Here is a 15984-nt window from a genome sequence, read left to right on the forward strand (position 1 = left end):
ATTCAGACTGGTTTTTAAATTCTTATTACTTGGCACTATTGTATGGGAAAGAAGACCAACATGATAATAGCAGCATCAAGCTTCTGTTGAGGCGGACCAGGAAACTCCAGAAACAGTAAAAATTGAAGGAATGTGTATCAAGGGTATTGGTACTAGATACTTCTTGAAGGAAAACAAACCACTTTTGGTGTGAAACAGCAGGCTTCTGGCTACCCTGAGTCCCTTTGTATGACACGGGCAGCTGCTCTCTCCTTGTAATAGACCATGAGGTTCCTCCCAAGTAATATGCTAAACGTCCTATTTTAAAGACTTATGGAGAGATGTCTCATTTCATAAAACTCAGCTAAAGATGGGAAAAGATGAGGTCGTTGATGTAACACAATTGACAGCCTTCAGCCAGTTCATTCACCTCAAAACCAAGCAGCTGACACAGCAATTGATCTAATACCAGGTCCATTGAAGTAAATGGAAAATTCTGAGTCTAATAAGCTTTACCGTAACGATTTACGTTTACACAAAAATGAATCCTCTTTTCTTTACGTGTTTGGGTAGTTTTGCGGATCATAGGTAAATGAAAACTGTGAATTAGACCTTTTAAAACAAATTAAATTGTCTAGAAACTATGAGAATTTAACATTTAATTCCATTAGGTTTTATATTTGCATTTGGGGGCCTGAGGGGTTGAACCTTAAGCATCTTACACTTTTAATGGTTCTAGAAGAAAACGTGAGGGCTTGCCTTGAACTGCTTATTGAGCTTTTCCTAAAATCAGATAACCCAGTTACCTGGAGCCTTAAGAAGAGCCCTAAATATCCTAGTACTTAGGATAATAATTACCAAGTTCAGTGATTACCAACAGCTATGGAAGAGGAAATCAGTCTATGGGATATACCTGTGGTACGGAAACTATGGGTGAGATGAATTTTCTGTGCTTCTAGGCCTGCATCTTCCCAGTGTAAAAATAGGGACGACTTTGGTACGTTTGAAAGGCACCTTTTTGGGTGGCTTTAACCAAGAAAGCACAGTCTGTAAGGCTGAAAAACTACCGAATGGGGTGAAGAACTGGGTTCTCCGCGCATTATTTTAAGGAATAAAGGACGTAGATGTAAAGCTCGCTCAAGAGCAGATTTGAAATGCTTGTGACACTAGAAAGAGATTGTTAGTTTTTATTTGTGTACTGAATGTTAAGCGGGAATTAACACAAAGAAACATTGCGACAGTTACTCGGCATGAGCGGAGCTGTTTCTTCTGCTCTGACAATTCGGGGGAGGAAGCAGCTCGTCCTTCCCCGTGAGGCCAAGGCAAGCCCTTAGAAGTGCAATTACCTAATTTCACTCACAAATAAACCACTCGGCATTTTAAGCGGCGAAATTAACAGCTGCAAAGCGAAAAATCCACGTTAAGGTCCATTTCAAATCCGTCCCAGTTTCGGTGCATGTTTTAATTAAGTTTTCTTCCCAAGCGCCCCGAAAGCGAACCGCTTTGCCCGCCTCTGAGCGCTCCCACCGCCCCGCCGGGCCCGGGGGAACGCAAAGATCCCTCCCCCCGCCAGAGTCCAGGGAAGCCTCGAGGGCTTCCTCAAGCCGCCGCATCCCGCCGCCAGAAGAGACGCGACAGCCCAGGCGAAGGCAGGGACCGGGGCGAGATGCCCCACACGCTCCGCAGCAGCGCTGATGGAGGCGGGCGGGTGCTCGGGCCGCTCCCGCGCAGCCGGAGCCGGCACGGCCGCCGGGCGGGGCCGGGGCGGGGCGGGGCGGGGAAGCACCGCCCCCTCCCTCCCTGCGTCCCTCCCTGCCTCCCTCCTGGCGGGGCGGCCGCAGTGGCGCTCGGTGGCGGGGCTAGGCGGCCGCGCTGTTTCTGCCTCCGCGGCGCCGCCGAGCAGTCGCCGCCATGAGGGAGCAGCTCAAGGGGTGAGGGGGCTGCGGGGGGCGCGGGGCGGCAGGTGCCGGCGGGGGCGGCCGGGGCTGGGGCCGGGCTGGGGGCTCGGAGGCTCTCAGGTGTTTCCGCTGAGTGCCCGCAGTGATCCCGCGCTCGGTGAAGGTGGGGAGTAGCGGGGCTAACCGCCGTCTTCACAGACCGTAGGGGGCAAACGGCCGTACCTTTCGTTTGTTACGCTAAAAAGGTCAACTTGCTGCCTCGTTTCTTCTGGGAACTTGAAACGGCATTTAATTCAACGGCTTTTCCCTTTCACGAGGCCGTAGTTTCGCGCTGGACGTGTTTAGTTGGAACACGTAGGACATGGCGATGTGAGGTCACGCACACGTGTGGGTGTACCTGTGCAGATGTGGGCTGGTAGGGTGAAACCCCTGAAGTCGGGCCGGGAAATCGTGGATGTGCCAGAGATGGGGAGTGCCCCGGGGGGCGCCGAGAGGATGGGAACCGGCTCTTTTAAGGAGTAGCGCAGTGCTGTAAAACGTTACCTATGTAGCACGTAGTGTGTATTGTAACTTGGTTCGGGTGTGAACTTTAACAGAATTCCTGAAAACAAACGTGCTTTGAGGTGTAATTCTTTCCCCGGTAATATCACGCTTAGAAATAATCTTTCAAGTGAACAGGCAGAAGAAGCTGGGAGGGGATTCCCTCTGGGCTATTGCATTATAAGTGGTACATTTCTTGTTGTTACATGGCATGTTATATTGTCTTTTAATACCTATCGTGGAACATGTTGCAGCCTGGGACACCAGCAGTGTCCCCAGTCCTCATCTAAGCTGAAGTCAGGGCTGAGAAGTGGTTTTTGCAGGCGTATGCGTATGGAGCTTAGGAAACAAGAACTGTGGTTATATGTAGGATCTTTGACCTTTTAGCACTAAGGAATTGTTTGAGGCCATCGCTGTTTGAGCCTGGATTTGACAAGACCCTGCAGTGAAATTGCTTTGGCAGAAGCGGAGAGGATAGGCTTTGCAAAGCAAATGGATCAGCGGAGGAGTAACGGCTGGGGGGACGGGCTCACCAAGCCTCAGCCACCGAGCAGGAATCTTTGGCTGTGACAGAGTGTACAAAATAAACGTTTAACATCAAGGGGAGAAAAAAGAGTTACTATTCAGTACTTGGCAGTTGATATTTGCCCTTCTACTATTCATTTCCAGTATCAGCAAGAAACTTTAATATATATCGGTGCCTGGCTTCAGCAGTCTGATAAATCTTGCAAAAGCCAATAAAACACGCTAAAGTCAAATTCCTGCTGAAAAGATACTGATCTTTGGCTTAAACAGAAATAATCTCTGCACAGATCAGTAGTCTCTAGATGTACAGATGAAAACAGTAGTCCTTTGTAAAGCACAAAGGAGTGCCACCTTTTTACATTGCTAATACTTTCCATAGCAGTAACTTGTTTTATCGAAGGAATTAATGAAACACTGTAAGAAGACAAATATTAAGTCATCCTTGCAATCATTGTTAGCTACTGTTGAAAACAGTTGTCTTTTTAAATGAGTGGTTGTGTCTATTCATACAAACAATTTCAATTGCATTTAGGTTAGTTTAGTAAAATCCAAATGACTCTATCATGTTTATTTTGGCTTTTTGACAACAACCATAAGGTGGTTGGAATAACATTTTATTCATCTTAAAGCCAAGAGGTGAGAGGTACTGTAAATCGTGTTGTCTGAAAATGGACCACTTTGGTGCTTTGTAAAATATTACTTTAATTTCAGCTTTTTTCTAAGTGTATGTAACTATTTATTGCTACCTGATAGAATTTCTTATCCTATGCACATCTACACACATGCACATCTAGTTCATGTTGCGTTTTCTAATGAAGGGTGAGGGGAGAAGCGCAGCAGAACTAGCTGTGGTATCGCTGATGGAGACCGATGTAGGAGTTTAAAAAGGACTCTGCAGTTGCAACCAAAAATTCTAGACTCTGGAGCTGAGCAGTGAATAGACATGAGACTGAATCCTAGATACATATTAAAAACAAAAAAAGGAGAATGAGCGCAATCAAAAACAATTAAAAGGTTTGGAAATGTTTCGGTGTGGCTTGTGCAGGAATGTTTGGGGGGGAATTTGTGCAGGAATTTGGGTGGGGGGAAGCATTGCTCTCCTCTCCTACTGCTGCTCCTCAGATGTAATATAAAAGGAAGGAAGATAAAATAATTGTATTTTGTCCTAACTGATCAAGTTATAACAAGGGAACTGTAATTCAGCTAGTGTGTCAGTTAGGATATCATCTCTTGATTTCAGGTTTTCAGTCCTGTGCGTTATTGGCTCTGCCGACAGTGATGACAGACAAATCTCTCTGCTGTTGGCAGGAACAGAGGAGTTCACACTGGCATAGTGTGACAGAATTCCCCACATAAAAATTATCCTTGCTAATATAATATAATCAACCTTTAATGAAGTGGTCCTGCTGTTCCCAAAGGATGTATTAAGTGAAGACTCTGCTTTCATCCCACTGAATTATCAGTGTATTTAGCGTGCCAGTCACACCAGTGCCTAGGTGTCACCATTATCCATTACTGCTCTTCTTTTCAGGCCTGGTTTTAATTTCCTTTCCACTTTTGCAGCTGAAGTCAGGTGAGAAAGAGGAAAATATGCCACGTGAGCCCACTTATATTTTTATTTGTTGCAGAATGTCCATGATTTAAAAGCTAGTGTTCAATTTAGTTGACCTAAATGTAGAGCCAAACTGAAAAATGTGTCCTCTGAGCATGTGCAATATCATGAAACTACTGGCTGTGTGCATTGATGCCTTTATGTGTTGGTGGTACGTTGGAAAAGCATCTAGAGTACTTACTTCTGCACATATTCTCACTCTGCTTTAGCTGCCGCTAGTCAAGAGGACTTGCACTACACTTTTTATGTCTTTCTGACTTGCAAGCTGTAAAGGGCCTTGTTCACCGGAGTTTGAAACTGGCAAATGCTTTGCTGCAGATCTATTAAGGATGCTACAGCATTCCCAAGTGTGGTTGAGGCTGCCTGAAACTGCTGAGCTGGCATTTCACTTCAGACGGTGCTCACAATAAGGGCATACACAGAAATCCTCCCCCACCGGTCCAACCCCAAAGCTCACAATTAAGTGGCCTTTGAAAATGGCAAAGAGGCTTATGAAGAATAGCCTTGATGGAATCTAACCTTTCCTGGAGCTGCCCTTGTGTGCAGAATCGTTGATAACTTTCCGGGCTGAAAACGTTCAGTTAAGAGGCAAACGCCTTTTAGCTGGAGCAAAATAGCTGCAGCCTTCTTGTGTTCTGCATGTAAAGTGCAGAACTGCAAAATCTGCCCTGGCTCGGTACGGGCACTCAACCTCTACAGAAAGCACAGCGACCAAGGCTCAGTTCCTGTTAAAACCCTTGCTTTCTCTTGCAAGAGCACGGAGGTGTACTGGCGGCTCGCCGCCCGTCGCTGGGTCTCGTACAGGGCGTGAGGTTGAGCGATCTCTGCGGAATTGCCGAGGGTGCCGTACCAGCCAGGCGCGGAGCGCTCTGCCTTGCCAGCAGTCGCCGCCGGGAAGGTGGCAGGGGCGAGAGTTGGGGTCTCTACTGAACTTTGACTTTTAGAGCCCGAAGGAAGGGGTATTTCCTCTGAGTTGCAACTAAGTTGATAAAAATAAAAACAAAGAGGGGTATAGAGGAGAAACATACCTGCCCTGCAAATTCAGTCTTTGTCACTTGTAGGTGAAGCGAATAAAACTGTTCCTTACAAAACGTACATCTCCAAGGGAATTAATCTTATACCACGAAAGAAAAACATGCCAAGTAGTGCTTTGGGGTTACTGGTATTAAAAATATCTGAGAACAGTTGGAGTCCAATGTTTCTTTGGCAATGGAAATTTTATTTGCAAGATCTTAGGAAAATCAGTTATGTATTTTCAGGAAGATTAGTAAGTGCTGTAAGCTTAAACCATACACACTAAATTCACTGATATATGGTTGGGCCTTACCATAAAAAATGAAAATAAAAAAAATCAATAAATTACTCTTCCATGTAATGATGATTAGTGATCAACCATAATAGTTTTCCACATGTAAAATGATCCTTTTGTTCTTCTGTCCAACAGTGGCATGGGATTCTACACTCCTATATAGATACACCTTTGCCAGATATCTTATGGCTTCTAAATATTTTAATGGGGAATCAGTGCCTTTGAAGGCTATGAAGTGAACAGCGATGGAGTCCGAAGTGGTCTGGTTTGTCCACAGAACAACCTGGGGCTGCCAAACTAATTTCACAGGGGAAAATGAGGCAGATGATTTTCAGATGTGTCTTCTAACGATGCACATAAGTTCTTTTTCTCATTTTTACTCCATGGTTTGGCATACAAACCATGGTACAGTTGCTATTTGAATATCCCTGCTTCTGGGGCTACCTGCCTGTGGGGAAGCGAGCCAGGGCAGCCAGGCTCATGCCTGGGCAACTGTTGATCTGGGACGTACATCGGGTGTGAACAAACTGCGGTCACAGGTCTGTGGGTTTGAGTGTTTATTTGGGGCTGCAGTCCGTTACTCGTGAAATCTCGGGCTACAGGGTCGTTCTGCGATAAATACGCTCCCTTTCTCACTTCCTTTGGACTGCCATTGTATGAGCAGAGGCTTCTGGTAGCTGAGTTTTTAGGGGCTCAAAGTGTAAATGAAACCATTTCTGTTTTTCTTCAAACATCCACTTTATACCTGAGTATGATAAAAGCTGCTGGTGCTACATTCTCTCTGCAGAACCTGCCCGTGCCAGGCGTGGTAGGGAATTCAGGAGCTCGGGTGCAGGTGGCTTGCAGGTTTTCACTTGAAGCTACCCGGTTTCTGCATTTAAAAAAAAACAGATCAGGCTCAGATTTCTGAATGTGATTGCAGCCACCTCCCTTTCCACGACTCATTTTTTACCAGAGCAAAGAACAAGACTGCTTTTGCTCTTCTAGTGTCCTCCTCCCCCTTTCACTGCCTTCAGCCACCACAGGAATTAGGAAGGGGAGGGGATGCTGAGGTTGATGAGACAGGGCTTCTTTAAAATCCTGTGCTCAACGAGGGCAGCGCTATGGCAGCATTTCTTCCCTATGCTTATTGCTTGTGATCCCTTTCATTCTTTCTTCAGTTACAGAGCAAAATCTGGAAATATTATATATAGTAAGCTACTGAATATATAGAGGTTACTGGGCCAGTAAAGTATTCACATGGATCAAAATTAAATCATACTAAGAAAACATGTCACGATTTTCTTTTTTCCCTGAGTATGGGCGGTGTTGACGTGATTCATCGAAAACTTTACCCCTTCTTAGCCTATAGAGGGTAAAGACGTACTTGAGAACGTCGCTGCCTCAAAAAGAGAACTCGAGGACCGTTTGTTCTCTAAACAACCTCGCTGTATCGCTCTTCCAGTACACAGATGGGGGTACAGGTGCATTCAGCCCGCTGGCTGGGTTGTGGCGTGGTCTCTTGGAGCTGGAAGGTGTGTGCTCCAGGAGCTCCACAGCGCTGTGGATCAGGTCCTGCTCTCCTGCATATTTTCTCCCAAATGATGTGTGCATGTTGGAACCAGGATGTCTGTGTTTTAAGTACAGAAATTACAAATGCGAGTGCTAGCAACTGTGTGCTGCATACACTTTCCAGAATATTTTTTTTTTATGAATACTCATGGTCGTCTTTTAATGTAGCTGAATTCTGTATAAGCAAGACTTTAGTGGCTACAGAATAGATAAGGAGAATTTTTCTTAAAGTTTTCTATGTTAATGGAAACATGATGATGTTAGCTATGCTGTCATTAAAAATAAAATCATAAAATGTGTAACCTTAGGAGACATGAGCTGCTACTACACCCACTAACACTTTATTTTGTTGGCTTTCTCACACTCCATGTCTTTTGGCAACACGTTGTGTTGCAAAGCTGAAGACTGCTGGCCTCAATGCAGAGACCGTCCAATTTACATTCTAGTCATACTGCAGCATTTCATAACCCCACTTTAGCTTTTCCCTGCCATCCCAACAGCTCTGCCACTGCACAGGGACCTCTGGGGCAGGGAAATGGCCTGGGAGTCCCAGGGAAGAAGCAGAGCAGCAGTAGTCTCTGCTAAAAGAGACCATCAATATGGGGGGGGTGGAACACACTGGCCTGAAAAGCATTTATCAGCTGGTGATGGTTCAGTGGGATGTTGCACGGGGATTTTAGTGCAGATGTTTGGACCGAAAGGAAGGATTGCAACTGCTGCATTGGGTAGCTCTTACCTACCACATAGGAAAGAGTGGAAAGAGCGTGTAGGGGAGAGCAGGTGAAAAATACCGTAGATTTCAGTATCTGGTCAGAATTTCCATAAAGCTTTAATAAAGCGTTTAAACATCTCTCCTCTAGTTTGGAGGAAATGGAGAGCAAGCTGTTCAAAACGAGTTTTTAAGAATTGGTTGTTGTGCTTACAAATTCCCCAAAACATTATGGCATATCTGAATACTTGCTGTCTTTTTTTATATTAGAACTACTTTTAATTTTGTTTCTTGAGCCCATGCCTAAATAAAGCGCTCCGAGTTAACGTCTCGTGTTGAATGAAGACTTGCCTACTGCTGCTGAGACCCCCTGCCAGAGCAGCTCAGGCTGCTGGCGCTGGTCTGGCACCGTGCTCTGATGTGCAACCTGGATCACTCACTGCATGACGGAGAAAACAATTTTACTTTACTAACTCTCATGTTTTGTATTGTAGCCATGAGACGCAAACGACCTGCTGGGATCATCCCAAGATGACTGAGCTTTACCAGTCTTTAGGTAAGACACCTCTACTAGTTGTTTGTTGTGGGGGTTTTTTCCCCAATCAAATGAATTTTTAAGGCAAGGATTTCCAGGAGCAGTAAAAAGCAAAATTAAGTGAAAGCAAGGGGCAGTGCTTTTATCAAGGTTAAAATTTTCTGCAAGGGAAATACGTAAGGCATAATAATACATTTCAAACATGCAGTGGAACAAAATGATATTTCAATTAGCACGTTTAGTATGTGCGCTGAGTTTACGAAGTAATTTGGGTGCATTGTTGCAAACTCTCACAGAAAGACTGGGACAGAAATTTAAAAAAAAATAAAATCCTGAATCTTTTCACTGTCTAATCGACTTTACAAAAGGCAGATGAAAAAAATCAAACCAAGCTGCTGTTAATGTTGACTTTTGGATGGTAGGAAGCCAATTGAAGCAATTTGCCAAACTGCGTTACCACTGCTTTATTTTTAAAGCACTTTCAATACTCGCAAGGCATGGCAGCTGTCATGATGTCATTTTGAATACCCAAATTGCATGCTTATTATGACTTCAGATGTGCCTCTCTGGTGGAGATTTTTGTTATTTTATTTTTTAGCAGCTTTGGATTTTATTAACAGAAGCACATCTATAAGATAAAATAGGTCAATCCGTGCTCTAGTATAGGCTGCTTGGCAGACCATTTAATAGCTAACTCTTTGCTTTTAATGGTTCTGTTAATAAATAATAGGGGGTATAATAAAAATTAAGCTATTTCTCTAAAAGAAATATCAGTGAATATGCTGCATTCATAAAGGGGGTTATGTCTCTACAGCACATGTACATAAACCAGCTTTAAACAAGCCAGCTTGAGCACTAGGGCAGTCAAATCTAGCATTCAGTGCAGGCTTATTTACCATGGTGAAAAATAGCTTAAATTATCTCCCGCTAAACTCTAGTTTAGCTGGTGAAAACAGCCTAATTATGCCAGCGTAATCTATTTCAAGCTAAGTCAGGTATCTCTACAGTGCTCTGCAGTTAAAGGCATACCAAAAATATTTTAGAAAAGCGATATGATAAAATGGAATGAAACGGTGTGAATATTTTTTTCCTTATAGTATTAGCACTGTGGCAGCAATTTGTTTAAAAATTAACCAGAATACAGCTCTCTATGTCAAAAAGGGATATAAGATGTGTAAGTTCAAATGCAAAAGCAGACAGGTATTGACTTGCCATTTAATTATAACGTATTGCCCTGTTTGTCTCCTTTATATTTCTCCTCTTAAAGTGAGCAGCTTAAAAGATTCAGGACAAATAGTAATTGTGCATGCAGACATCCCTTTAATACAGGTAGATCTTCAAACAGTGGCCTGTTAATTGAACCGCACTCTGACTCTGCAGCCTTCTTTGGTCCAGAGATTACACGATATTTCTGATACGGGTGTTGGTCAGACCTGAAGTCCTGTTGCAATTGCTTCTCTTCTTGTATTTCCCCGTTTCAGCTAGAGTATTCTTGAATATCAAGAAGTTAAGAGGTAACTATATATAAGGGAGAAAAGCATCCTGATGGGTTCAGGTCAACAGTTCAAAAGATGTGTGACTGCTGAAGTCAGTTTGCATTTAGTTGAACTGAGTTTTATTGCTGTGAGTATCACCCAAATGTCAAGAGTTTAAGATATCCTTGTTTCTTACTGCATAAAGAAGGAACGTGTTTAGGCAGATTTTGTTTCTTTTTCTTGTAAAATCCTTCTGTTTTCCTTTTCTGGAGCAAGGAATGCCCAAAAGGGCAGTCCTCTTTCTGGCTAGTTGTATTTCTTTTGGGGTTGAGATCAAATGTTTGCTAATATGGAAGCGATGCTGATTTTGGCAAAGGATGCATAACGTGTATTTTTATTAGTAAACTTAGGTGTTCGTATATGTGTGCAAAACGGATTAGACAAGGCAATTCTTTGTGCGCTGCCACACGGGGTGAAGCTTTGATAAAGGTGCTACTGAATAACCTACCGATTTATTTTATTTTATTTTTGAATTGGGTGTATTCATCGTTGCCTAACTCTCATACAAATTGCATAATACAAGCATAACCCGTTTAGTCTTGAACAGAACCCTTGATGTATTTTCAGTGCTTTGCTTTGCCTCAGGTCAAAACGGTAATAATGGGATGTTTGAAGTCTTTTCAGACTGTTCAGTAATAGTTTATCTGAGAAGATATTATTAAAGTCGATTTTGTATTGCATACTCATTAGTTTCTATTATTTTTCCCACATTAGCATCCAAATTTTGCTTCTCGTTCATCTGAAGAAGCTAGTAAAGAGCTTAGTACGTATGCATTTTAAAAATCTGGTAGAAAACATGAATTGTGCAATCCAGGTAAATGTAAAAGTGAGACCAAGCACATCGGTGCTGTCAAGAGTTTTGATTTCCATTTTCCAACTCCTACACTTAGCCTGTAGGGAATAACTGTGCTATGTGATGTAGCTCTCTATACATGCCAGTATATCTTAATTTGCTAGGGGATCTTTATGTCTAATTTAAATTCTTACAAATTACTGAAAGCTTAATTTTTTTTTTAAGTGAGCGAGGAAGGTGCAACCTGGCACAAGGTAACATTCCTCATCTGCCCATGTCTTTGAGACACAGGAGACTCTTCTGTATGAAAAAGGATACTAGTTTTATTGTTCACATATCCAATTCACACACCTACAAATTGCTGCATTACATTTTGCTAAAACAGATGAATTCCAAGTTTCAAATTTATTGGCTCAACTTTCTGTCTTTAGAGGTTTGGGTATTCATAAAAATGAAGCTAAATTACTTGGGAGCATTATTTGATAATAACAAAAGAAGGTAAGAACTTGCTGCATACGCTTTCGTACCTGATCACATTGTCAGTCCAGGAAGTCCTGTACCCTGTCTGCAATAGGGACTGCATCAGCAAAGGTGGAAAGAACCCATAGGAAGAAATTATGCCCATGAAGGAAGTATTCTCAAATTCTCTTTGAGCTCATTTGCTGAAACATGGCTGTTTATAAAGATACCAGTAATAACTGTAAAATACTTGATTTGAAATTTAATATGTGCATCAAACATTTCTGATCTTTTACAGAAGCTTTTCATTTTAAGATATTAAAAGGCTTGCTCTTGATTGCTCTTATTATTTAAACAACATAGCAATTTTATCATTTTTAATGAAGCATCTATTCCTGACTGAAGTTGGGCAATTTTCACTCTTCATTTAAAGTTACGTCTACTTAAAGTTGCACAATAAGCTGTCAGTGTTAAATGACTTAATTGATGTTTAATGATCAAGTCAAAGTGGCAACATGTGCAACAGTGACCTTTGCTGTATCATTTAAGGTATCTAGTAGATGTTGGTATAGATTAATAAGAAGAAATTGTATAAATTCAGAACATAGAGAAAAAATAAATGCTGAAATAGGAAAGGTAGAAAAAAATGTGAGTGTCAAAGGTTCAGAGGCTGACAGACATCCCCTGGTTTGTATTCACACCATTACGAGTCGCTCCCATCTCCTTCTAACTTCCCTCTGAAAGTCTTCAAAGTACCAAGAACCACTCCAGCTGCTTTTCTTTCCAAAAGCAGTTCCCCTGCAGCAGATCTGCTTTTTGACACCATTCTCTTACAGCCCTCTTACAAATTTTCTCATCCTTCACGATGGCTCCAGGGCATCACTGAAATGAGAATTTGTATTATTTCATTGTCCTGAAGAGTTCAAGGACCTTTGGTGAGGGGAGAGATGGAAAGAGCAGGAATCAAAGTGATCTGGGATTGCATAATTTTTTTCAGATTATCTTTTGAGAGAGAACATTTAATGGTAGGCAGGTTAGCTCAGAATGATAGCATTTTGCCTTTAAGCTGAAAATGACTCTAACCTTTGCCGTGATGGCCCAGGAGAACTTGGTGTGTCATGCCATACTGTTAGTGTCCCCCTCCTCCAGCCTCCCCATGTAACATCAGTACAAGTCTCCTCGAGGTGCATTAGTGTCACGGTGAACGGTAATTGTCGTAGCAGGATGCAGTCAGAAATGTTGCTGTGTGCATCTGTTTATCTCTCCTGATCCGCCAAGGCAAGATGAGAGAGTGAAAAACACCCTCACCCTTGCGGAGTGCAGTGCACTGGTGACAGCTTTCCATTTAATTTGCAGGGACTGGGAGGGGGGGGGGGGGGCAGTTCTCTGTGGACTACACAGAAGAAATGTTGGAGTTGCTTAAGACAAGGTGGGAGAATGCTGGAAGGTTCCTCTGAGCCTGCACCGGGCTTTCAGCAGCAGCTGCTGTGTTGGTCTTGTGGCTGGCTGCTCTTGTGCAGCAACGTGAGTTTCCAACTCCGAATGACCGAGGTGGATAAACCTTACCGTTTTCGGTTTGTGTTGTGATTTGTCCTGAAATGCTGCCTGAAGAGGCTAAACTGCCCCTCTCTGCCATAATAGCTTTTATTACAAACTGCTAAACTATGTATTTAATATGAGGTTTTATTCATATTCAACTGTTTTCCATGTTTGTACTGGCAAGACATGTGCCTATTGCACACATCAATCATTTGATTTCTGCTGAAATCCAGTGAAACGATACATATAGTCTTTCTTCAAAGGTTCCTTATTCACTGATGTCCTTTTAAAGCTAACTGCAATCTGAATAATAAAACTTCTCAGTTTGGAACATAGGACTGGTTAGGTTCTGTCAACCTTGGACAGTAGTCAGCCCTAGAGCAGGTCATCTTTCTAACAGTGTGATTGCATCCTATGTAGGCATACACCTAACAGACAATAAGTGTAACTTTAGGTGGTAGAAGTTAACCATGCGTCCCTTGAAAATGAAACCATAGGCATATTGGCAGTGAAGGAGGATATTACAGAGAGAGCAAAGTAATGTTCTGTTATGGAATAGGTGACCAGTATGGGAATGTTTTGCTGAAGAAAAGACATTACATGCTAAAACTAAATTCCCAAAGGTCATGTCAATTGGTCTGATTATCGGGATGCTGGCATGTGCTGTGGCATTCATCCACTTTGTCTAGATGCACTCAGTAGCATTTTGGTGCCCTGGGTACATCACGCTTACTAATTTACAGAGACATTATCACCAGTGGGACAGGTCTAGTACAGCATGCCGTGTTTTTTCATGGAGAGTGGTTAAGCTGTATGTCTGTATGTATAGTAACACTGTTTACTGTTATTTATTCTCAAAGCAAGGTAGAGGATAGCATTAATTACTGTTATAATAAAAGAGTCAGTGGCTGAGACTCAGCTGATATTAAGCAGTGTTACTTGATTAATTTCTTTCCTTTGTGCATTTGTCTCATTTGCATTTTTAAATTACAGTTCCTGAAGAGGCGATATATGTCACTGTAGAGCATCATTAAAAGATTTATATACAGGCTTTGGGCAGCAGGAAGAAACCCAGACTTCTTATCAGCTGGTCAGGGAATCGCAGCTGTATTGAATGGAAGTGAGATGAAGCTTCTTGAAAAGTCCGAGTGCCGTTAATGTCTGATGAAACATGAAAGCTTAGTGGCTGGTAGTGGAATTATGGTCTGTTCAGGACTGTACAGTAAAGAGTTTTTAACCTCTATTAGGTAGGCATTGTCAGAGACAACAGTGCATGTAATTCCCAAAATGGTTTGTCCTCTGCAAGCAGTGTATTTATGGAGGGCTATATGCCCATGTCACAAGCTATGGTTGAGTAAGACTTTCAGGTTTTGAGGTATATCACTGTAGGTCCACTTTTTTTTTCCTAGCAAATAAGTGAAATTAAAAAAAAGTCAAAACTCTGTAAATCTTATCAAATGAAGATGAGGATTTGGCAAGTTAACAACTAAATTCTTTGGAAGAAATTGGATGTCAACTTGCCAAACTTTACTTTTGAGATAGCACCTGAAGCACATAAGCTGCTCTTTTCAGTTTGATGGTGTCCAGACCATGAGAGAATTGTTGTCCATAAAATCAAATGAAATGGCTGTGTTTTGTCCTCATCAAAAAGCAATAATAATAATATTCACAATAATATAAACAAGTGACCCTCTTTAAAGTAAAACCCAAGGTAGCTTCCAGGTAGAACGGACTTCCTGAGATGCCTTCAGATTACATGGTGTGTGTGAGACACAAATTCTGTGAACAACCTTTGACAGGAGGTAGTCTGGCCCATCCCAAAGCTTTTAGACACTCAGTGAGATTAGTTTGTCATAGAGGACAGTACATTATCAAATTAAATATCTCAGTCATTCAGCACTCTTTGCAGCTGGAGAAACTGTAGAGGGGTTAGTCTATTTAAGAACCACCATGGAAAGCAGTTCAGTTAAAACACCTTACTTAAAACCTGTTGTCTGGCTTATAGATCTAACTACTTTAAAATAAAAACAAGTATCCCTCCATGATGAGCGCTAAACCTCTTGTTAAATATGTTCTTTTTAAAATCTTATTGTTGTTCTTTAATTTTTTAATGCTTTTAGTGGCTTATCAACTTATTTTGTGCAGTGAGACTCAAGAACATGAGGATCTGGTTTTCCTCTTAAAATAATATTCATATCCCAATGTAAAATCTGGAATTCAGCATGGGAAAATTTAAAAAAAAAAATCTACATCTTATTTGTTGATACCGTGTCAGTAGTTAGTGGGACATTCCAGCTGGTGGTTGGAATTTTTGATACAAATCACTGACCAGTTCTCAAGTGTTTTTTTTTAATCTGATTATCTACTAGCAAAAGGATCTGCTATGTGTAATTACAGCTGTTTCTACAATAATGTAGAAAAATACAACATTGGAAAATGCGTTGATGAGGCTGTCTTAGCTCTTTTGAGGAAGAACATAGCCCTTACATTTTGAGATTTCTCTCAACATGCAGAATTATGCAGAAAAGGTTAGGATTTAATTATCTGACCATCCTTCCATAATATTTTTGATTTGAGTTATTCCTATTGGCAGTCTGAAGTCCTGTTCATTAAAGCTGCATGTTTTAATAAGAGCACTAGTTCTTGTTCAATGTTATTCATATTAATATGAATGAACATAAGAATACGAACATGAACATATTCATATGTAGTGGGCACATGATGGACATTGAGGGAATGACTTTTCTAGATAACCTTCTCCATACTGCATTAGTTGCCATGAAGCAAAGGGAGGTGCTCATTATGTCTATAATGAAAAGAAGAAAGCAGCGAAAGGAGATATCCTAATTTCTGAGAGTCACTGATGCTTTAAACGCTTTGAACTCGTTTCAGCACGACAGTGGGAGGGCCGCGGCAGAGCTTAGAAAGATCCTGGGCTGCATCAAAAGAGGCCTGACCAGCAGGTCGAGGGAGGTGATTCTCCCCCTCTACTCCGCTCTT

General features: G+C 41.9%; 1 protein-coding gene across 14 annotated transcripts in view; it reads left to right on the forward strand.

Moving 5' to 3' along the window:
• The window catches only part of DMD (dystrophin), a 1313294-nt gene that overhangs the window by 1227657 nt on the left and 69653 nt on the right, over window positions 1-15984 (forward strand). For 10 of the 14 annotated variants that reach the window (XM_054840966.1, XM_054843533.1, XM_054803063.1 and 7 more), the window contains one exon: window positions 8618-8679. In XM_054840966.1, coding sequence (XP_054696941.1) covers window positions 8618-8679 — 62 coding nt within the window. Of the gene's footprint in view, window positions 1-1790; window positions 1911-8617; window positions 8680-15984 lie in introns of those variants that run through there. The other 4 variants (XM_054801340.1, XM_054848771.1, XM_054802200.1 and 1 more) reach the window with 1 other exon arrangement.

The sequence above is a fragment of the Grus americana genome, chromosome 1 (genome assembly GCF_028858705.1).
Source record: "Grus americana isolate bGruAme1 chromosome 1, bGruAme1.mat, whole genome shotgun sequence".
NCBI lineage: Eukaryota > Metazoa > Chordata > Aves > Gruiformes > Gruidae > Grus > Grus americana.